Source organism: Dichotomopilus funicola, assembly GCF_033296635.1.
Source record: "Dichotomopilus funicola strain CBS 141.50 unplaced genomic scaffold C8A04scaffold_22, whole genome shotgun sequence".
Lineage (NCBI taxonomy): Eukaryota > Fungi > Ascomycota > Sordariomycetes > Sordariales > Chaetomiaceae > Dichotomopilus > Dichotomopilus funicola.
Genome location: NW_026944043.1, coordinates 308171 through 331181, shown reverse-complemented (window position 1 = coordinate 331181; position 23011 = coordinate 308171). Strand labels below are relative to the sequence as shown.

The 23011-nt window shown below is 56.3% G+C and overlaps 4 protein-coding genes across 4 annotated transcripts; 3 read left to right on the top strand and 1 right to left on the bottom strand.

Moving 5' to 3' along the window:
* Positions 1-7292: 7292 nt before the first annotated feature.
* C8A04DRAFT_11319 (uncharacterized protein) lies at positions 7293-11712 on the top strand (the record flags this gene model as incomplete). Its single annotated transcript, XM_062776921.1, has 4 exons — positions 7293-7410; positions 7479-7636; positions 7711-11023; positions 11255-11712. The coding sequence occupies 4 exons, from the start codon at positions 7293-7295 to the stop codon at positions 11710-11712; spliced, it is 4047 nt and encodes a 1348-aa protein (XP_062638063.1).
* Positions 11713-13293: 1581 nt separating this feature from the next.
* Positions 13294-16965, top strand: C8A04DRAFT_36454 (Fcf1-domain-containing protein; the record flags this gene model as incomplete). The annotated part of the gene is made up of 8 exons (XM_062783534.1): positions 13294-13392; positions 13427-13818; positions 13892-14462; positions 14508-14663; positions 15731-15910; positions 15989-16213; positions 16305-16368; positions 16547-16965. 8 exons carry the CDS (start codon positions 13294-13296, stop codon positions 16963-16965), a joined length of 2106 nt encoding a protein of 701 aa, XP_062638062.1.
* A 989-nt stretch (positions 16966-17954) lies between these two features.
* On the top strand, positions 17955-21758 carry C8A04DRAFT_11294 (uncharacterized protein; the record flags this gene model as incomplete). Its single annotated transcript, XM_062776909.1, has 2 exons — positions 17955-20138; positions 20202-21758. 2 exons carry the CDS (start codon positions 17955-17957, stop codon positions 21756-21758), a joined length of 3741 nt encoding a protein of 1246 aa, XP_062638061.1.
* A 604-nt stretch (positions 21759-22362) lies between these two features.
* Positions 22363-22939, bottom strand: C8A04DRAFT_27626 (uncharacterized protein; the record flags this gene model as incomplete). Its single annotated transcript, XM_062780350.1, has 2 exons — positions 22363-22582; positions 22905-22939. The coding sequence occupies 2 exons, from the start codon at positions 22937-22939 to the stop codon at positions 22363-22365; spliced, it is 255 nt and encodes an 84-aa protein (XP_062638060.1).
* Between the last annotated feature and the right edge of the window lie 72 nt (positions 22940-23011).

Sequence of the window (23011 nt, the reverse complement as noted above, 5' to 3'; positions counted from 1 at the left end):
TTGTTGGCTGAGCTACTAGGTGGTGCACAATAACGCGAGGTGAAGTCGAAGGGGGAGGTTAATCGACACGATCTGTGTCGAGTCGAAATGGGCAAGGCAATGTGGGCGTCGCGTTCGTTCGGTGGATGGCGGCGGTGCTTGCCCGGTGAAGGTGGAGGTTGACCTGCGGTTGCTGGGGGACGGACAGCGAAACGGAAGTCTTACCGGGCGCCCGGTCAGCGGCGGCCGCTCGAGATAGGACCAGGAGGCTTTCTTCTCTCACTTTTGGAGCTCTCCGGTCGTTCCATGCACGTCACGCGGGGGGCGAGATAGTAAGGTCCCAGAAGAGAAGGAGAAGGAAAAGGAGAGTGGACGTGTTCCCCGAGAGAATAGGAGAACGTGACGCCTTCATTCAATTTCTCAGCAGGCTTATTGTGTGGCTGTGATCGCGCAGCGGACGCGAGCAGGTGCAGGGAAAAAAAAAGAAAACACAGGTCAACCGCAAGTCGTGGACGTCGACCATCACCAGACCACAAGGGATGAACGACGGGTCCCAAGTTTGGCTTGAGGGGCCCCAAATTTGTCAGGGAGTCGCGCAGCGATTGTTTGGTTGTGTGGTCACTGGCCCTGGTCGCGCTGCAGGCGCACGGGGCGCCTTCGTCCACCCGTCTGCTCGGATTCGAGGGGAGCGCTAGGAGTTCAGGGGTGTTTCCAGGCAAGCTAGGCTGCCCCTCCTCTTCCTCGACAAATGCGATTATCACTCCCAAAACTAGGCGATAAGCAATTCCGTGCCGCCGCCTGTTCCAAGGGGACGGTTCTTGGGAATGATGAAGATTGGACCGAAGAGGGCTGCAGTGGCTTGATCCAAGGGTTGTCATGCTGGTTGTCATGGACGGACGGGATCACTGAACATGGATTCTCGAGGTTGTGGCAATGGTGGGCCTCAATTCATCTGCCTTTTTGTTCCTGTCTGAGTGGCGTGGTGTGGGATCAGTGTGCATTTTCTCGAAACTTGAAAAAGCAAATCTCGAAGATGAGCTGAAGACCAATCTCATTCTTCAATTTCTTTGCCACTCGGTTCCGCCTTGTGGTTGATTGTCTGATGCAGGTGCGGGGAAGTCAACATTCACGAATTGGCCTGCACTCCTACATAAGAGGGGCAAGAGGGGGCAGTTGAGGGTGTTGTTTGAGAAGAAAAGACCAATTAATGTTAGGTTGGTACATCGCGTTCATCCCAACTGCAGTTACACTTGTTTTTCCCATGTGGTAGGTAGGCCCGATCATGTTTTACTTGGGAGAAATTGAACAAGGCATTTCCCGTCTTGGTTGTTTTGAATTGAAACTCCTGAGATTTTGTTCCTTCCCGTTTTCTATTTGACTTGAGCGTTCTTCCACGTTTGTAAGACTGTCTCAACGGCACGTCTATCTTGAAGAATGGTTGGCCAGCCCGACTGCTCCAGATGCTCGGTCTCTCCACTCACAAAAAGAGAAGCGAAACTAGCGAATGGACAAGCAGACATGCTGGCGAGCTTGAGACAGCAACACCGAAAATGCAGGCAAACTGCAGCGGTCGTGCATGAGCAAGGAAATGCGCGTCTTTGTTTGGACAATTGCAGTTCACTCACGTCTCTTCACTTCCCTCGGCTTTGGCTCCTCAACTTTAGTGGGGAACAGTGAGGGGAAGGATCTGAATTGAAAAAAAGAGCTTGGCTCTTTGGCTCTAGGAATGTCCACGTGTAGGGTGGACGAGAAGTGGAAGCGATGGTGGCACAGCACCCGGGAACGCAGGGGCCGAAAGACGACATGAATATGAAATCCATCACCGATGTGTACCGTACCTGCTTTTCACCTCAAGGTAGGTGGTGTATATCGTGAGCACCCATCCTGAGAACCCAGTGACCTCCGCCTGTGACTTACATGGTAGTTTACCTATCCACGGGAGCATCATCATCCCACTAGTCCCCAATTCAAAGACTTTTAATCAGTCTTGGGATACAGTTTGACAGTCAAGTCACTTCCATTCGGACCAGGAACCCCCACACACTACAGTCCTTAGCAATAATTAGTTAAGAGCAATGTTTGTCCCCATTCACAACCAAACAAGTGGCATGGTCTTGCTGTACATAGCAAAAAAGCTGCCCAGTTGAAGAGAAGATGGTCGATCCCAACCCTGCCAAGCTTAGTCCAGCAGCTCGCCGGGAGAGAAAGGTGGGTTGGTGACGTAGCCTATCCCTTCGCACGATCCATCCCGCGCCTCGCCGCTAAAGTGCGTGCATATCCCGGAGTTATCTCAGGGCTCGCCAGGGCAGCGCACCAGAAGCGAATGGTGAATGTGACTCTACACTATGTATGTACGCTCGGTACGGAGGTGGGTGAGAAAGATGAGAGCGGTGGTTCTCCCAAATTTGGAAGGGAGGCCTCTCACATGGTTTCGATGCGACCTCAGCCGTGTTTTCGGTCTGGGATTCACGATCACTTTTTGATTTCCATTTCAAGAGAGCTGGCTCATCAACGTTGACGGAACACGAAATAGGCTTGGCGCTAGCATCGCAAAGGTCCAGCCCGTCCGGGCAGCCGTCCAGCCGATTCAGGAACACGAGACACGACTGGCTGTTCATTTCCGTTGTCCCTGTCGGCATCTGATCCCGCCCAAAAATCAAGGTTCGGGGCAGACGAAATACCCGGGCTTCCCTTCCATGGTTCACTTCCCAATATCAAATGGTGGCTTGACCATTACAAAACCCACCTTAATTGACCTTCCATATCTGCCGCCCTCCCTTGGCCGACACACTTTGCGCCTCAGCCTCAAAGCGCCCAGGGACGGGATGACAGACTTTACACGGACAAGTCCGTGTCTGGGAAGAAGGGCGTTGTCTGCGCCGCCACGCCCATTGTCTCATCTCCCGTCGGACTGTTACCGAGATGGGAGCTTCACTATGTTACCGTCCGGTACACTAGTTAACTCGTATTGCTACACAAACTCAGGTCCTGCGGTAGGCAATTCACTATCCAAGAATCCAAGCCACAGTGTTGCGCGGCCTTCAGGATGCTTGCAACTTCCCAGCCGTTCTCATCAACCGCGCGCATATGTTGTGTGCTCTCGGCACGGTACTCGTAAAGGGTTGGCGCATCAAAACGGAAGAAAAAGAAGTGGTCACACAATTCAACGAGCCACATGGGCCAGCCACATGATGGGGTGGATTGGATGGATGGGAGTGAACGGGGTGGGCGCGTGACGGAGACAAACGAGCGCTTAACTTTTAATGCGAGCGCGTAGTTCAACCTCTGAAGCCAAACCCGTCGACTAGCCGATTTTGTGTGGGTGTTGGGTTGGTTTCAGGTGATTGTGATGCCTCTCCCCCTTCGGAGTTTCTGACCTTGACCGTTACGCGTATGCGAAACGGAGGCGATGTTGTTTCCTCTCGCAGGGGGGTCTGCTGATGGCCGAGTTATGGCCATGGCCTGATGCCTTCCAGTTTCAAGGTTTCCATTCGGTGTTCGCTTGAGAGATACCAAGTCCGGACGTTGCGTGTTTTTGCCCACAAGCGCACCATCGTTGAGTGCTGCGCCCACGAGCAGGGGAAGACAAGCGGCATCTCAACCACCAAACGATTGAACGCCAAGCGTTGGCTCCCTAACATCACAGCAGGAGGAGGGTTTTACAAGGCGGTCATCTTTGCAGATGCTCTTTATTTTCCACTTTGGGCTGGCTTTGTTGGAAAAGGCTTCCGTCATCCTCGCACTTGCTGAGTCCAGCTCTCCAGGCATTTGGCCGGCCACCAACAGCCAATGGCCCATTGCATCCACTGCCAAGCGGCCACTCCAAGCACAGACATTGGTGGATCTCACAAAGAGAATGCAAATCGACCCGTCTATATCGACTGTGTCGCCGTCTATTTTGACGGAGTAAATTCCAAACCATTCCGAACCAGGTAAGAGGCGAGTTGATCAACGCCGCAGCCAAATTTGGGCTGTGGCGTTGCTCAAAGTACCTCCAACCTTGCTCCTCATGTACCTAAACATTGCAACGCGTAACTCGAGACTCCCAACCTCGCGCCCGCGCAACATCGCGATCGCGCGCCAAATCGCCTAAAAATGTAATAAAATTCAATTGCAACAAAACTTTAACCAAAGCACGTGATTCCTACCCTCGCACCCGCCCAACATTACACCCGCCAACCTCACGCCCGCCCAACATCGCGATCGTGCAAGGTACGAGGTTAGGAGTCTCGAGATAGACGTTGCAATGTTTAGGTAACTACATGAGAAGCAAGCTTGGAGGTACTTTGAGCAACGCCACAGCAAAATTTGGCTGCGGCGTTGATCAACCCGCCTCTTACCTTGTTGGGAATTTACTCCGTCAAAATAGACGGCTACACAGTCGATATAAACGAGTCGATGCAAATAGGCTGCCAAGGCATGCCAAGCCCACCATCCTCTCCATTCTCCGGCTGGCATGACGATGTCGACCGGGGTGTGGGGGCCCAGATGCGCTGAGCGATCAGAGATGGCTGGTGAGCGATCCCTGTTTCTCTCGGGTTTGGGGCGCGGAAAATAACAGTCAAAGGAACAACGGCCGCGAACGGATGTGGCTGCCAAGTGTCGCTCGAGCAAGGCGCGATGATGTCGACGCTAAGTACGCGGGGGACATGACACGGTGGCAGACCGCCCCCCGATCGATGAAGGCTAAAGAAGACTAAGAGAGAAAGAAAGAAAAACGTGCGTGCAGAAGCGCAAACTAGTTGATCGGATCGACAAAAGGGCTCCGTTAGGTTCCATATGCCGGGTTCTGTTCGGGGTTAGAAAAGGCGAGAGGGGAGTGATAGTGCCGAGACCGACGCAGGTGTGCTGAGTGAGGTGAGCCTTGGTGTTAACGTTGAGTGCAGCGGTGGCAAGCCATTGTTGCAAAAAAAGGTGCATCGTGCGTCCTGCGTCACTTCGCGCCGGCTGGATGGACCCTGGAAAATCACCGGTGGATCGGGGAAAGCTCCTGTAAGAGAGGATACGAAGAAAAATGCCTGTCCACCGAGGCCCTAGGCTCTCCGCTACATAGTAACGTTAAGTGGAGGGAAAAGGGCTTCAAAGGGACGTTGGGACGCTGTCGACAACGTTTTGTGGATTGTGGGCTGCGGACTGGCGAGTGCGTAATCACCTACGGCGGTAGTGAGCATACGGAGCGTTTCGCTGTTCCCGGAGTTTCGGGCGACAGGACGTTTGGATATTGGTTGTTGGCGCGGGCCACAGGGAACGCCAGGAACAGACTAACAGTCAAATACGGGAAGCGCCCGGCGACCCGCCTCGTGCTGCATATGTCGAAGTTTATCTATTTTTTAAGTCATGTCTCCCCCATCTCTCATGTCCATCGTTTCCGTCTTGTCTACTTCTCCTTTTTCTTGTTGAGATTTGCCGAGGGGTTTTATCTCCCTTTCCCGGCCCCGTCCTCTCCGACGTTGTTGTGCACTACCTTCCCTGGAAAGCCATTTCCAAGTTTTCGGGAATCTAACCGCCAGACAGCATCCCTTCAGCGGTACGTACCTGGGTACCTCTCTTTACCGTTTACACCACACTGCTCCCAGCTTTCCATGCACTCTGGCCGACGCACTGTCCCCGGCATACCCGCCCCAGTACAGGAACCCCCCGGATGCCCCGGCTACCCGAAGCGGAAGTCGAGACAACGCAGGTCCAAGTTCAAAACCGTTTGGGTGTGAGAGCCACCGTATTATCCAGACGACCGAGCGGAAGTGCAAAGCGTTGGGGCTTGTTTTTTGTTTTCTTTTTGCCTTCTTTCCTTCTTCATTTTCTTTCCTTTTCTCCTTTCCCGCTCCTTGCTCCCCCCATCCCCGACCTCCTCCATCGTCTCTCCGGCCCGGGCCCGATATCATTGCCCTCCTTGGTGGCCAACTTTGCTCTAGTCCCCTAGTCGCGCCGTGACGGAACTCACCGTCAAGTGGATGCAGGCCCAGCCCTGCACTGCTCCTTGGCCTTCCGCATCGCTGCCGGTCTCTATTTTTGTTTTTCTTGTTTCTTGCTTGCTGCTTGCTTGCCAAGTCTTCACTAACTCGACCTCATTTTTGGGGCTGACGTAGCCCATTGCGATCTTCCGCTGGGCTGCCTGACCGTCGCTTTCGAGAAGACCTCTTGGACTTCTTTCGATCGGCGAACCCTAGGCTCGAGACCCCGGGGCTTGTTCGGTGTTTGCCTTTGTCCCGAATCTCCCGCATCGAACGACTCCCCATTTCTCCCGCGCACTTGAGACGATCGAACTAGTCCGGATAGAGCGGTAGGCGGCGCAACAGTGACAGACGAGAAAATCGGGTCTTTTCGCCGCAGAAGAGGAAAACGGGAGAGAAAAAGAGCTTGGCTCCTTGGAGCATTTTCCGGTGTCTCCGCCAACTGGAATCCTGCGGTGTGCACCTTGTTTCAACTGCGTGCTTTCGTCAACTCTCAAGCTAGACCCTCGGATTCCTCGCCGTCCTGGCCAACTCTTCCTCCCGACCAACAACCTCTCGTGGACGCCCATTTTTGACCTTTTTCTCCCCTTTGATGGGTTGCGCAGTTTAGGGTTGCAAGACGACATCATACCCCAGCACAGTGCTTGCCAAGTCCCGTCGGTCTTGGACAGAAGGCAGGAAGACCCCACCATGCCTCGGAATAGAGGTATGTGGCATTCTCCCCCGGCAATTCATCCTCGTACTGTACAGAATACCATCACGCCCCGTGTTTGTCACGGCGTGTCTACGACACCCATATGAACACAAGCACAAACCCAGACACACCTCAGACAGGCCGAGAAAAATTGGCCTTCTTTGTCTTTTTTTTTCTGTTTTTTTGCAAACCTTCACTGCATGCATGAACCAGCCTGCGCCAGGCCCATGCATTAATCCTCGCGCCGATCTGCTGACCACAGGCTGTTCATAAAAGTCCTGTCATTTATTAGCCAGTTCTCGGCTCTGCAACAGCAGCAGCGGGACTCGCGGTCCTCGACACCTGCATCGTCATCGTCGCCCAAGAGCGATAGCTTCGCCGGCGGCACCACCAACGCCAGCACCAACAGCAACACCAACAGCGTCATCTCAAACGGCAAATCCTTCCTCGTCAAGCAGCAACACGCCCGTTCCGTCTCAGTCGATTCCCCACTTCCTAAACCCCGACGAGCCACCTTGAGCGGCCGCGAGTTCTCGCCCACACCACTGCACGAGACCGGGAATGCCACAGCGCCCGCGTCGCTAGACAACTCGCCGTCGTCTAGCCCAACTCGCTCCAAGAGAGGCTCACGCCCGTTGTCTATGGTGCAGACCTACCAGCCGCCCGTCATGGCCGTTAACGAACAAACACTGCCGGAGCTGCAGCCCATCTTCACGCTGTTGAACAGCCACTCGAACAAGTTGTACCAAGAGGGCTATTTCCTCAAGTTAGACGACCAAGACATCCGTACGCTTTGGCCCTTCTGCTTGCGTTTGCCCCCATATTTTGGAGGCCGATTACTGACCTTGTCGTAGGGGGGAATCCGAACTCCGATCGGACATGGACCGAATGCTTCGCCCAATTAGTTGGCACCGTGTTGTCGCTTTGGGATGCCGCTGAGCTGGACGCGGCCGGGGAGGATGGAGAAGTCCTCCCCAAGTTTATCAACCTGACTGATGCCTCCGTCAAAATGGTAACGTGGAACCGGAATAAAGCCCCGAGGATGATTATGCGAGGCGAGCAACGAGTAGCTGACTAGAGTTGTAGCTTGAATCGCTTCCCACAAAAACCAACGACGACCAACCACTTCAAAATATCCTGAGCATCAGCACCGCCGGCCGCAATCGGTATCTACTTCATTTCAACTCGCACCACTCGCTCATTCAGTGGACGTCCGGAATACGACTGGCCATGTACGAGCACTCGACGCTGCAAGAAGCCTACACAGGTGCTCTGATTGCGGGGAAGGGCAAGACGCTGAATAACATCAATGTCATTATGGAACGTGCGCGCCAGCCCATTTCCGAATGGGTACGGGTGCGGTTCGGCGCTGGCGTGCCTTGGAAGCGCTGCTACTGCGTCATCGAGCCACCAAGCGAGAAGGAATACCAAAAGGCCCAGAAGGAGCACAAGAAGCGGTCACCGTACGACCGCTCTCAGCCTGTATTGAAGGGAGAAATCAGGTTCTTCGACACTAAGAAGGAGGCCGAGAAGAAGAAGAAGCACCAAAAGCCCATTGCCTCCATCACCGACGCTTACTCGGCCTACTCCATCTACCCCCAGGCCAAGGAGCTGATCGACTCATCCACGCTGCTCAAGATTGAGGGCAACTTCACGATACACACCGAGCCGGTCTCGTCTACCGAGGGCTTTGTCTTCATCATGCCCGAGACCCCACCAGCCGTGTCCGGCTTTGAAATGCTCCTTCGTTTCCTGTTTCCGACTTGGGATACATTTGCCCTCTACGGCCGACCCGGCCGCTTGGTAGCCAGCGCGCTCGACACTCGCTCCCTGATGTTTGCGATGCCCAAGAACAGGCGGTACGGCTACCTGGAGCTTCTGGATGTGAGCGGGCTGATCCACGCGGACGCAAGCGAGACGTGGTCAGAACGAGAGTGGAGGAAACGACTCAAGGAACTGACGGGCCAGCGAATGGCCGCCATGGAAGACGGATCATCGTCGGTGGGTCACAGCCGGAGTGCCAGCCGGAATAGCAAGCGGCTGAGCTACGGGAACCAGAACTCGTCAGCACCGCGGGCGAGGGTAGGCTTTGCCGATGAGGGCGGCTCCGTCCGCTCGTCTCGGTCCATGTCGGTCACACATCCCGGAGCACGCAACGACTCGGCCCCTCCCGACCCGAACCGCGACCGAGCCTTCTCCGCTGCGGCAGGCAATGCGAGACACTCCCGCCACATTTCGGACACGCAGCTCGGTGACATTCCCAACTTTGGTCCCGACAGCAACAGCTCCCTGTCGTCTTCGCAGGCCCCGCTCCGCGGTACTGGCCCCGACCGTGTCCGAGCCTTTGCGAGCGACCTAGCATCTACGCCCGAGAGAGTCAGCTCAGAGGATGACAGCCCGATCCGCGGTGGCCCCCGGGTGGGCAATGTTAGCGGTATGGATCACTTGGGAACTCCCGGGCCAGTCCATGCACCCCCGGCGTTCGCCCATGGCGCAGGGGCACGCCCACAGCAGAGACCATCCCCGTCGCCCGAGATGCGCCGAGCGACCAACCGGCTGTCCAGCAACACACTGTCCCAGCTTGCCCGAGCATCCGGTCTCATTCCAGATTCCTTCTCCCCAGAGGACCCCCATGAGCTCCATTTTGGGGGTGAGGGAACTGCCGGGTCGGGGTCGCGAAACCCCGACCAGCGCAGTCCAGCGGTACAGACACAAACCAGCGCCAACGCCGTGGGGATGAATGCTAACCTCAATGGATCTCGTGAAGTTCTAACGTCTCCCGCCGCTGCGTACTCAACTCGCGATTCCCCAGCCCCTCCTCTTCCGCCTCACGTCCAGGACCCCGCCCAAAAACGATCGCAGTCTCCCTTAAGGGGTCCTCCTCCGCCCGCAGGCTTTTCCGGTAACCCTCCCCCTCCTTTCCATAACGGCCCTCCTCGTGGCCCTCCTCCACCCGGTAACGGTCGCCGAACCCCCCCGCCTAGTGCTATGGCGCAACAACAGCAGCAGCTTTCCCCATCCTCGGGCGGTGGTTCGCCGCCCGTTCACAGGAAACCCCTCCCGATCCGGACGACGAGCCTATCCCGTGACCACCCCGACGCGACCTCCCCAGCTTCATCGCAGTCGTCTCAGCGGAGCTTCCCATCGTCCGGCCCCCGGTTCAGGCCCGTCCACGAGAACCCCCCACCCGTTCCCGGTCATGCTCGGTATCCCCTAAACGGCCAGCGAGCGGTTATCGAGAACGATGCTTCGTCCACCAACAGCCCAGATTATGCGAGCACGCGTCGCTCCTCCGACACGCAGGAGTCTGTGGACCGGCCCCGCGCGGGTGTGCTCAAGACGGTGGGCGACAACAACGACGAGTCTGCAAAGGGTCCCTCGGAATACGACATCCCGGACATCAACTTTGGGCCCACTCTTAAGTACAGTGCGCCCGTTCTTCCGAGTGATAAAGCCGCGCAGGCTACGAGTCGTAGATCCCCCGGCCCTGGGCAGGCTTTGTCCCACAACCGTCAGCAGTCCGGAGACAACGTCCGTCGCAGCGTTGTTTGGCCGGGCCCGTCCGCCGTGACGACGTCCTCAGACAACGCGGCGTCGCTCCAACAGTCGCTGCAGCCTCGTAGCGCGCCGCTCAACTATGCACACCAACGTAACCCATCATCAGACACCCTGTCTGGCTACAAGAACTCGCACTCTCGTCACAGCTCGGCTGATCTGCTTTCTTCCGCCCGGCCTGCGAGCGGGAGTGAGACCCCGAAGCGGCCCGGTAGCCGTGCCGGTCTGTTGCATTCCCGTAACAGTTCTGCAGACCTGCTCGTCTCGGGCCGTCCCCCGAGCCAGGGCACCGCAGCAGCCCTATCTGCAGGCGAGGCGTCGTCTTACCTATCTGCCCGCGAGCAGGAGCACGTCGCGCGTATCACGGGAACCCCGCTTATGGGTTATGGCGGAGGTAAAGGTCCCTCGCAGCAAGGTGGCCTTGTTGGCGCTATTGACGCCCGCGAACGCGAACGTGCCCAGATGCGGCAAGGTGTCAGCGGCCAGGCGGTCGCGCAGGCAATTGACCAGCGCCAGCGGGAGCAGAACCAAGCCCAGCGCGCTGCGCAGGCTGCGTATGCCCAATCCCAACAACAGCAACCTCCGTTTGGTCCTGGACAGGGTCGTCCGCAGACACCTGGTGCTAATCGAGGCATGATGATGGGTGGCGGTGGTCCTGGTGGCCCTGGCGGTCCTGGTGGATATGGTCCCCAGACTCCGGGGGGTATGGGCCGGATGATGGATGGCCTTGGTGGCCCTGGTGGACCTCCGCCCTTCCACCCAGGCATGCCTGGGGCCATGAACCCCCGCAGCATGAGCCCTGGCCCCAACATGATGAGCCCTCCACCGATGATGCCCGGTGCGGGTAACCCGCGAAGCAGGAGCCCCGGCCCGGGGCGGGGCATGATGAGCCCGCCCATGATGCCTGGTGCTGGCCCTCCACGGAGTATGAGCCCCGGGTCGAGAATGATGAGCCCCCCTCCTCCAATGATGCCTGGCGCAGGACCCCCGCGCAGTATGAGTCCTGGCCCAGGACGGCGGATGATGAGCCCACCCAACATGCCCAGTGCAGGACCACCGCGAAACATGAGCCCAGGCCCGAATCAGATGCGCAGCCCTCCACCGATGATGCCTGGTGCCGGTCCTCCGAGAAGCATGAGCCCTGGTCCGAATAACATGATGAGTCCCCCCGGTCGCTACGGGCCAGGTGGTCCGCAACAGCGGCCGCCGATGGGTCCTGGAGGAGGTGGTGGGCCATATGGCCCTGGAAGCCCTGGACCGGGCTGGAACAATAACATGCCACCGCCTCGTCAAGGACCTGGGCCCGGACCTGGACCCATGTCACCGCCCAACCCGAATTTCGGCGGTGGTCGACCGCAATCACCTGGGTTTCCGCCGCCACAGGGGCAGTATGCGCGACCAGGCACTCCCGGCACTCCCGGCGGTATGATGAGGCCAGGAACCCCGGGGACACCGGGTGGTATGATGAGACCTGGGACACCGGGACAGATGAGGGGGCCTCCGCCGCAGCAGTATCATGGACAGGCTTTTTAAACGGGCAGACTATGGGTTTTATGGGGGAATCAAGACTTAAGGGAGGGATGGAGGAGTATATTCGTTAAAAGTTATGGGCCGGGCGAGTCTATCATAAGGGGGCTGGATATAAAAACAATCAGGCGAAGCGGGGTGATTTAAGGATACGGAACGAAACGCGAGACGAACCGAGACACAGGACGAGAAGAGTACGCAGCTCTCTATGGATGGGACATGAAGACGAACCCCTCAATCGGACATAAACAACACAACTTTACATATTGCATTCTTTCCTAATTATTTACCGTCATACTGGGGCAAGAAGGGGGAGGAAGAAGAAGATAAACAAGAATGGACGGACGGGTATAGAATGGAGGTGGATGAATCAGAATCAGATATCAGATCCATGGAGAGGGAGATGGGGGAGTTAAAGAGTTGATTTTGATTTAAATTTGTCTTTTTTCCCTCCCCGCTGCGTGTTTGCCCTGCGGGGCGGGGAGTTCTGCATAAGCACTTTTTGGAAGTTGTTGCATTTTTGACTTACTCGGAGATATGGTTTTATACCGCCCGCTCACGCTCACTCACTCATTGGAGGAAATCCCTTTTGCGTCTTTTGGGGTGTTTACGTTTTGTTTAGGATTTAATTAATCATTGAGTTGAGTTGATTAGTTGTTTCGGTCTCGGTCGCTTGGTTTAGATGTGGGGACCAGATTGTATGTAACTCTGTAGAGTATATCCGTAGGAGTCTTGACAGCTTTGCAGGGCTGGCGCCTCCGATTACGTTGCTCATAATACTTCTGTTAGTGGTGGTCTTGTGTTGGTTGTTCTTGCTGGTGATGTTGTCTTGTGTACATGTGTAGTATTGCTTGCGGTTACGTAACAATGTCCTCCATGACTTTTTGTTGAGATGGGGCAGTAGATCATCATTGGAGGAGATTCCGATGTTGATTGATAGGTGGTCTTAGTGTAGATTTTATAACTAGTTATTCAGATGCAGAAGGGATTCAAGAGTTGATTCCTTGTCTGGATTGAGGAGGCCTACTTAGAGCAGCAATAGGTGTAACGGATGTCCTGTGTTCAACGTGACCACGTTACGAAGTATGGCTAACGTTTGAGCCTGGAATAACTTGCTGAGCTTGACAGATTCAGGGATGGGAGATCGATCATCCGCTGACGACACAGCAGCTTGCGGTGTTGCAGGGAGGCCCATGCGTCGGAATGCAGGGGGTTTGGCCCGATAAGATAAACCAATCCACCCTTGTCCCTCCTTTCCGGGACACGCCCAACATTTTCGAGGTCGGAGCATTAATTTACTTGCAGAGCGTCCCTTCCCAGCAAATACAGCTGTTCAAATCGACAAATTGCGAGAGCGAGACTGTTTCCGGCTTCTTTCTCCTATACTCCTGGAAAAGGAACCCCCCCGCATGCCGTCCGCCAGCGCCACGGCTCATCGGGTCGTTGTGCGCGCGCGGCCGCTGGAATCGCGGGAATGAGGAGGTTGGTAGCGGTCTCGTCGTGCGCGGGGCTGGGACGGGGATTTGGGTCTAGGTCTGGGTTGGTGGGCTATGGGGTGTTGTCTGCTGGGTTGGTGAGGGCTGCGCCATGTTGTGGTGGTGGTCCTCGTCGGGCATGGCTTTCGGGGAGTGGGAGTCGAGGTGGTGGTCAGTTATGGAAGCAGCAGCAGCAGCAGCAGCAGAGACGGTGGCTGTCGAGGACGGCTGGGCTACGATCTCAGGACTCAACAACAGCACCACCACCACCACAAGACACCGACCACGAAGCCCAAGCCCCACACACCAACGCAATCTACCCACGCTTGACCGAAGACGGTGACCTCGACCCTTCTGTTTTTGTTGGTATGCCCTTCCGCTTCGACACGGGCATCGCGTTATTCGCAAAGCGCACCCCGCGCCCGTTCCCACCGCCGTTCTTATCGCCGCCTTCAGGCTCGTTCAGCGATCCGCTCAGTACCCACGACCGCAGCCGCGATCGGCGCGGGGCGTATGTGGACGGCCACCGCATCCAGGGGTACACGAATGGGGACGACGCCGTGTTTGCGAGTGACTATTTTGTGGGTGCGAATGATGGCGTTGGGGCGTGGAGTGCACGGCCGAGGGGGCATGCTGGGTTAGTTGTTCTCTCTCTCGTTAGGGGCGTACCGGTGAGAGGCGTTGTCACTAACATCGATCATGATCCCTAGACTATGGGCCCGTCTGATCCTCCACTTCTGGGCCACCGCCATGTTCGAAGACGCCGCCAGAAAAGGGACCGCCTACCGCCCAGACCCAATCAGCTACCTCCAGCGAGCCTACGACCAAACCACGGAAGCGACCGGCCCACCAAACGACTGGCAAGGCACGACGACCACCGCCGGCGCGCAATTACACTACCGCCGGTCAAAAACTGCCACCGAAGATGGACAGACCTCGAACGAGACTACATTCGAACCCCTCCTGCATGTCCTCAACCTCGGCGATTCGCAAGTCATGGTCATCCGCCCCGAGACGCGCGAAATGCTCTACAAGTCTGTCGAGCAGTGGCACTGGTTCGACTGCCCGCGGCAGCTGGGTACCAACAGCCCCGACACACCGCGCGGGTGTGCGGTGGTGGACGAGGTGCCACTGCGTGAAGGAGATGTGGTGCTGGCTATGTCGGACGGGGTGATCGATAACCTGTGGGCGCATGAGATTGTGGAGAAGGTGTGTGACAGCTTGGAACAGTGGAGGTCTGGCGAGGCTCCTCCTTCTCGCTCTCATCAGGGCCAGGGGGCCGTGGGAGTAGAAGGGCAAGGAGAAAATGAAGGAGTGGTAGGGCAGAGCGAGAAAGGAGAAGGGAAGGCGATGATGGAGTTTGTGGCGGAGGAACTAATGGAGGCTGCGAGGGTAATTGCGGTTGATCCGTTTGCTGAGAGTCCCTTCATGGAACATGCTATTGAAGAGGGGTTGGCGAGTGGTGGTGGTGAGTTTCCTTTTGTTTCTCTATCCTCCTTAAAAGGGGGAGGGGGAACTTTCTAGAGACAACGACGGCTAACTTGGGCGTAGGCAAGCTGGATGATATCAGCGTTGTTGCTGCGATATGCCGGAAGAACGCGCCGCCATGACACAAGGACAAATCATACCGGATAGTACCAGGTAATGAAACACGCGCAGGTGTGCAGTGAGCGGGTAGGCGCGTAGGAAGGTACGTGAGGAGAGGGTGTATGTAGAAGGTCTACCTGCCCTGTTTACAACTAGACGAGGACCACCAAGGTGGTCATGGCCTAACGGTCACCAGCGGCGGTCCTCCGGAGGGCTGGCCTTCGCTGGGGGTGGATCTAAAACCTCTACGGGGTCAAGGGTTTAATTCCTGGCAATGGTGCGGCTTATGGTTACTGATGGAGTATGAGATGGCGCAAGTCAATCGGTGTTGCCAGTGGTAAGCCGCGGGATTCTTAATATTTATTTGTCTTTGCTGAGGGTCGGCTGTGCTTTTCCTTGGGGGATCATTGTATTAGACAGATGGTGGGTGGTGAGCTTGGCGTCAGGCGTTGAAACTTTGGTTGGGAATGGGGGCGAGAGGTATCAAGCACGGATATACTTGACAATTGACTGTGGGAGGATTCCTAGAGGGTAGAGCCACAACGTTCGTCTCTCATATAAATGGCGTCCGTGAAGCCCACCCCGATAACCTTGGGCTAAACTTCTCGTCTCGAAGGGAAAGAAGTTTGGAATTAAACGTCGATATCCTGTTATCTTATCGGATCAGTTTACAGATGCAGTCGTCAAGGTGCTCGCCAAACTGTGGAGCCGCGGGAGCTGCAGCCAGGGGTCTTGTTTGGTGGGGCGTGACATTCTGGAAATTTTCCGCTGTGAAGGTTGAAAGTTTCAAACCTCCAAAGAAAGTTCATCAACACATCTCACTCCACTCCCACATCAAATACACAACCCATCGGCCATCTCATCCCGCCAATCAATCACTTACCCCATCCACCGAACTTCTCACTCCGATCCGACCCTGCTTTCTTGGCCTCCCGGCCACCCCCTAACTCATCATGGGGAAGCGCACGAAGCAGTACAAGAAACTGATGCGCTCGTTCGAGCAACTCGGGTTCCGCCAGCCGTACCAATTGCTCATCACCAGTGATGTGCTGCTTGATACGACCAAGCTGGATTTGGTTTCCTTATTTGAGAAGACGCTGTCGACAAAGGGTGTGAAGCCGATGATTACGCAGTGTTGTATTGTACGTTTTTTTTTCTTTCTCTCGCCATTTTTAGGGGGCATTTGGGTGTAAACGGTACGAGGCTAATGGGCTATACAGAGAGCACTCTACGCCAAAAACACCACCGGCGGCGGTGGTCCCAACCGGGACCCGGCTGTCGTGGCGGCGATTGACAGGGCCAAGACTTTCGAGAGGCGGCGGTGCGGTCATCTGATGGTTGAGGACCCGCTGACGGAGCGTGAGTGCATGCTCTCGGTGGTGGATCCCAAGGGGAAAGGGGACAATAAGTTTCGCTATGTGGTTGTGACGCAGGATGAGTGGTTGGTAAGTTTGATTCTTAGTCCTGGGGTCACGCTAAGCCCTGGGAGTGGGTGAGTTGAGTGGACTTGATGACTGACGTTGGTGGGTGTTGTAGAGGGATAGGCTGCGGTCGGTGGTGCCGACGCCGTTGATGTATGTGCGGAGGAGTGTTATGGTATGTTCGGCCTTGGGAGCGCTGATTTGGAGGAGGACACAACGGCTGACGTGCACCGCAGATTCTTGAGCCGATGTCGTCGTCATCGGCACGGGTGAGGGAACGAGAGGAGCGGTCCAAGTACGGTTAACCCTGGTCTGGGAGAATAGTAAGATGGACTAACACGCGATGCAGATTCCTAGACGGCATTGTCCGACGCCCGCAAAAGAGGAAGAGGGAGGAGCACGATAACGACAACGACGACGAGGGCGCCCAGTTGGATGATGAGCATTCGGGGAGTGAGGATGACGCGGGCACCACAGCTCGGTCCGAGCAAGCAGACGCAGACGGCAAACCAAAGAAGAAAAAGAAGCAATACGGCCGCAAACAACCGAACCCATTGGCGGTCAAGAAAGCTAAGGCCTCGGCTCCGGGCCACGATCAACAACGGCCTAGGAAACCGCCGGTAGAGCCCCAGGCGGACGCCCCGGCGGAGACGAAGGCGAAACGGAAGAGGCGTAAGAAAGCCAGCAGTGGTGCGTCCGGTGGTAGTGGTGAAAGCAATGGTACGGAGCAGGCCGGGAATGGTGAGGCGGTGGCCGTGGAAGCTGCGGCGAGTTGAGGAGACCTTCAAATCTCTGGCATACTAAGTCGGCTCAACTCAAACCACGGGTGTCCATTCAATATTTTCCGCGTTTTTACAGTCACATTCTGACGAAATATAATACCCCGCTGAAGGTGCTGAAGATCCGTCTCCTTGACTCTCTTGTCAAACCCGCGTTGATCCTCAAAAACCGTTCTGCGCCACTTCCAAAACATCCGAAATATGGTTGCCTTGGCTCTCTTCTGATACAATATCCCCCAATTTGGATACATGCACTTACTCGCCCCTGTTTCGAATCCAAAGGCGTGCACTGAGAAGGATGGGGACATGGCTGCCCCAACGGTCGATTACAGTTGCCCTGTGCCATTGCATCGCTGGGCACTGGGCACCAACCCCACGTCCCTGGAATCTCTTTCGGGCAATGTGTGGCGGGGCACTCTCCCACGTTGAGCGTTACAGGGCCTCAGGGTGTCAAGGTCAAACGACAAAATGCCAAGCAACCTGGAAACCTTGAATGGGCCCCTGGACCCGTGAAACGGGACGACCAGCTTGACAAAAGACAAAAGGAAAGAAAAACAAAGGAAGGTTTAGGAGATGTTGGGAGAGCCATTATTTTGTGCAATTATTTTGTGCCATTTTCTTTTCGTATCACCAATTGGGTAATATCCAAATCCCGAGTGAGACCAGCCCCAATTACGCATTTGGAAAGACCCATGTCATGCTGGCGTGGCCCACGTTGAGTTGATGGGGCGCTTCACGAAAAGCCAGGGGACCACACGCCAGAAGTCAGGAGGGCGGGGGATCCCATCTCTTGCGCATGTCACCCCGTGCTTCTTTTAGAATCAACAAAACTTCCGAACCACCACTCCATCTGATGATCCCCGATTAGCCCGCCATCTCTCGGGCCTGGCTTTTCTTCTTAAACACAGCCTGTTGTTACGACACTTGGCATTACGAATCAACCTTAACGGCCCCCGCATTCAGAACGGAACACCCCCCAAAAAGTCATGGATGGGGCCTCGGCCGGCAGTGACGGCCGCCCCCAACAACCCGCTGCTGCCGCGCTCGCATCAAAGAATGAAACCTCGGCCGCTGCGACACCAAAACCGGAGCCGAAAGCTGCCGCCGCGGACATGACGATTGAGTACGATGATTTCGGTTTGCCGATAAGGAAATACGTGGCGCCCACGGGGGGCAAGACGGCTGCTGCTGACAGCACTGCTGCTGTTGCTACTTCAACGGCTGCGGGTTCTGTTGCTGGTGGCCAAATAAAGAAGCCGGCGGCAGCAGCAGATAAGAAAAAAGAAACGACGGGCACTGCCGAGGGGACAGCGACCAGCGGGACACCGGGCAACACCAAGACAAAAGCGAAATCGGACAAGGACCAAAAACCGAAACACTCCGTCTCACCCAGTAGCAGCAACACAGCAGACGTTGTTGCTGCTGCTGCTTCGAACACCACGCCCAACACACAATTGGGAGATCAGAAACAACAACCTGCAAATGCGAGTTCCGGCGAGCCTAGCCCACTCCGAGACCAGGCTGTGGCCGAAGCCGAAAAGACCGAACCCGTGGCAACAGAGCAGAAACAAGATGGGAGCAACAGCAAGAGGGCGAGCGCGATTGGGATGTCCGAGTTTTCCCACCAGCAGCTCACGACAAAGCAGCCGGAACAGAAGGCAGAGGAGGAGGACGAATGGCAGACCATGCCGGCGTACGCGCCGTACGACATGTACGACGACGACAACAAGCTGATCGCCAAGGAGTACGTCGAGGCGGACGACGACGAGACGTATGGGTACGCGGGGCTCGGTGGGGCTGGGAAAGGGTACACCAAAGTGCTGCTGGATGACGACGCCGAGTCGGCGACTAGCATGGACGAACACACGCAGTATCTGTTCAAGGACGGCGGCGGGGGCACGAGCACAGGCGTGACGGACGACGATGACGCGCAACGGGACGCGGTCAGCCAGCTGCAGGCCACGAAAGAGCTGCTGACAGAGGGCCAGCGGGTGGCGTACGTCGGCCTAACGAGACTGGAGCTGTCGTCGATGCTGAAGGACGCCGAGGGGTTGGTGAGGGGGTCGTCCAGGACCAAGAAGCAGATGTCGGTGGCGGCCGAGAGCATGAAGATGTGGAGCCAGAAGATGATGATCCGGCTGTACTCGCACATGGAGATCAGCGCGGCCGAGCAGGTCATGATCGAGCAGCTCAGCTCGCACGGCGTGATGCCGCAGGACCTGACCCCCGTGCTGATGGCTAACGCCCGCGTGCGGAACCCCATGGCTGCTTCTGCGACGGGCGCCGCGGAGAAAGACGCGCGGTCGTCCGTCTCCAGCCGGTCCACGCCCTCCCGCCCGACGTCCCGCCCAGCCTCGATCGCGAGTCCAAGTCCGGGGATAGAACACGCGGCCGAGCCGCCCCCAGCGTACGTAGCTGACGACGACACGGAGCTGACGGCCCCCGTACGGACACCGTCACAGCTACCGACGACGCAGAAGATCGACATCGACATCCGCTGGACCGTGCTGTGCGACCTGTTCCTGGTCCTCATCGCCGACTCCATCTACGACTCGCGATCGCGACAGCTGCTCGAGAGAGTCGCCCGCGACCTCGACATCACCTGGCTCGACATCTGCCGCTTCGAGAAGAAGGTCACCGACGCCCTGGAGATGCAGGCCAACTCTGAGACGGAGAACTGGAACGAGGACGAACACATGGAGAACCGCCGCAAGCTGGCACTCCGCCGGCGCTACGTCATGATGGGCCTGGCCACCGTCGGCGGGGGGCTTGTCATCGGTCTGTCGGCGGGCTTGCTCGCGCCGGTCATCGGCATGGGTCTAGCGGCCGGGTTCACGACGATTGGGATCGGAGGCACGGGCGGGTTCCTTGCGGGGGCGGGTGGCGCCGCGATCATCACGTCGAGTGCGGCTGCGTCGGGCGGAATCATTGGCGTGCGAGCGGCTAACCGGCGGACGGGGGCTGTGAAGACGTTTGAGTACCGGCCGCTGCACAACAATAAGCGGGTGAATCTGATTGTGACGGTGTCGGGGTGGATGACGGGCAAGGTGGACGACGTGCGGCTGCCGTATAGCACGGTAGACCCCGTTATGGGAGATATTTACTCGGTGTTGTGGGAGCCGGAAATGTTGACGAGCATGGGTGACACTATTAATATTCTCGCGACCGAGGTGAGCTTTTTTTTTCCCTTTTTAAAAACCAAAATACGGTTTGGGCTAACGAACGCCGTATAGGCCCTCACGCAAGGTCTCCAGCAGGTCCTGGGCAGCACCATCTTGATCAGTCTGATGGCTGCCCTTCAGGTTCCCGTCGTCCTAACCAAGCTCTCCTACCTCATCGACAACCCCTGGGCTGTCTCGCTCGACCGTGCCACCATGGCTGGCCTGATCCTGGCCGACTCGCTCATCGACCGCAACTTGGGTACACGCCCCGTCACACTCGTCGGCTACTCCCTCGGCAGCCGCGTCATCTTCTCGTGTCTGCAGGAGCTGGCCAAGAAGGGCGCCTACGGCCTGGTGCAGAACGTGTACCTGTTCGGCAGCCCCGTCGTCGTTAAGACAGACGAGTACCTGCGGGCCCGCGCCGTCGTATCTGGCCGCTTCGTGAACGGGTACAACCGCAACGACTGGATTCTCGGGTACTTGTTCCGCCTGACCAACGGCGGGATCCGGCGTGTGGCAGGGCTAGCCGCGATAGAGGACGTGCCCGGGCTGGAAAACATGGACGTGTCCGAGTTTGTGGTCGGCCACATGGACTACCGCACGGCCATGCCGCGTTTGCTGCGCGAGTGTGGCTGGATGGTAGAGCACGACGAGTTCACGGAGATTGAAGATCCGGATCCGGATAACTATCAGGAACGACAGCGCGAGCTGATCACCGAGATTGAGGAGGCGCGCCGGGAGCTGGAGAAGGAAGAGAAGGCGGCGGCGGCCAAGGGGACTACCGGTAAAGGCGGCGCGTTTGGCGGTTTCTTCAAGCGGAAGAAGGCACCGCAGAAGCAAGAGTGGGAACTCTACGAGGAGGCCAAGGCCGGTAACAAGGCCGCTGCTGCCGGAACGGCCGCTGGCGGTAATGCTAGCGGCAGCGGGAAAACGGAGGATAGAGAAGGGAATAATCACGGCGTCCTCTTCGACGTCGATGCGATCCGCGCCGAGATCGCCAAGGAAACCGTAAACCAGCAACAAGCCGACGAAGAACTCCTCCAAGTCCGCGAAATAAAAAGTACCCTCCCACCTATCAAACTCGCTCTCGACAACAACAACAACACCCTCTCCCCACCAGGGAAAACCCTCCGCGAAACCAGGAGCGCAGAAATCATCGCCCAGGATTATCAACCACCACCCCCTACCGCCGGCAGCGGTAGTGGCTATGAACCAACCCGTCGTTCTCACGAGCCATCTCTTTCGCTCTCGCGAGACCGCAACCCGACCTTCCCGCTAACCGGCAAATCCGATGCGGGGGGCAGGAGTAGAAGCAGTAGTGGGTATCATACGTTTGGCTATGGTGCCGATTACCAAGGGAATGGGTACGGGCATGGGCATCATGGTGATGATGACGGCGTGCAGATGACTTTTGAGACGGGGTTTGACGACGATGACCATCATCCTACGCCATCAAGTAATACTGCTGCGGCTACTAAGGTTGAAGACACACCTGAGAGTGGAAATGGCCAGGCGAGACCGGGGATACGCTCGTCTCAGACAGTGCCGAATATCACGCTGGCGGATCCGTGGGCGGACGAGGAAGAGGAGTTTGGAAGGGAGAAGGAGATTAAGATGACATTTGCTTGAGGGTGTTGTTGGTTATAACCATATCATTACTCCTGTGTATGGGAGGGGTTCTAAAAATAAATCAGATTTGGGTAGGTGAGTGGGGGTAGGTCTGTCGACGATTGATGTGTACTGTACGAGGTGGATGCTGTAAGAGAGGGGGTGTGTCTAATGAAACGGGCTGAAGGATGAATGGATGGGTGGATCGAATGAATGAATCTAGGGGTTATTTTGGGGTTTACATAGCATAGGGAGAAAGGGCGGGCCGGTTTGGTTTGTAAGTCAGTTAGTGTGCATGGTAGGATGGAATGGATGGGTAGGGCCGGGCTGGGTGGCTTAAATGAGCGAGGTGTGCATTTTGGGTAGCGTGGTAAACCCGTTCTTTGCCTCTAGGTTGCTGTGGGTGTGTGTATGGATCTGTTATAGAGCAGCGCATTTGTTTGAGCACGGCTTGACAGCAAGCAAGTCCCCGTAATAAATCCCATCCCAATTCCAGACTAATGTAAGCCCACCAAGCATCATCCTCACCTCACCTATGGAAGAAGAAGAGGAAGAAGAAAAGTAACCCAAGGACTGACTGACTGAAAAAAAAAAAAAGAGAAAAAAGAATTAAAAAAAGGAGAAATCATCGCCGAATCTCAAACCCCGTCTCATCCTCCACGACCTCCCTATCCTTTTTATCCAGCTTCACTACACGCGCATGGGACGGGCCAGTATCGAGGTGTTTGAGGAATGTAGCAAGCGCGGATTCCTCGCCTTGGGCTTCGCCTTCGACCTTGTTGGTATCCGTGTTCCGGACCCAGCCAGTCAAGTTCTGCTCGGTGGCTCGGTGGCGGGTGAAGTATCTGAACTCGTGGTGAGTCCGTCCCGGTTAGCATTATTATTTGGTTGTCGGGGAAAATACACAAAAGTTTTAGGAGGTTGTGTGTTTGTGTTGAAATGGACAATATGAGCTTACCGAAAACCAACACCTGCAGATTATTGTGTGTCCATGTCAGCAGGTCAAGCTCATTGTGATTATCAGAGGACACTTCGAGCAGTATTCTCCTCGCCCTAGATGTGGAGGTGAAAATCGGATTAGATCGTGTTGCTTACCCTGAACTATCCCACCGTGAGCGAGAAAATATATCTGTAGATCACAAGACTGTTGTTAGTACCGCGACCTACAGACTGAGATTCTGAGAACTAACCCTCTTGACCATCGTGGCAAATTACCTCTGGAAGTAACGGTCTGGGTACAGTAGGTATGGATAGTTATTTAAACGAATGGGACG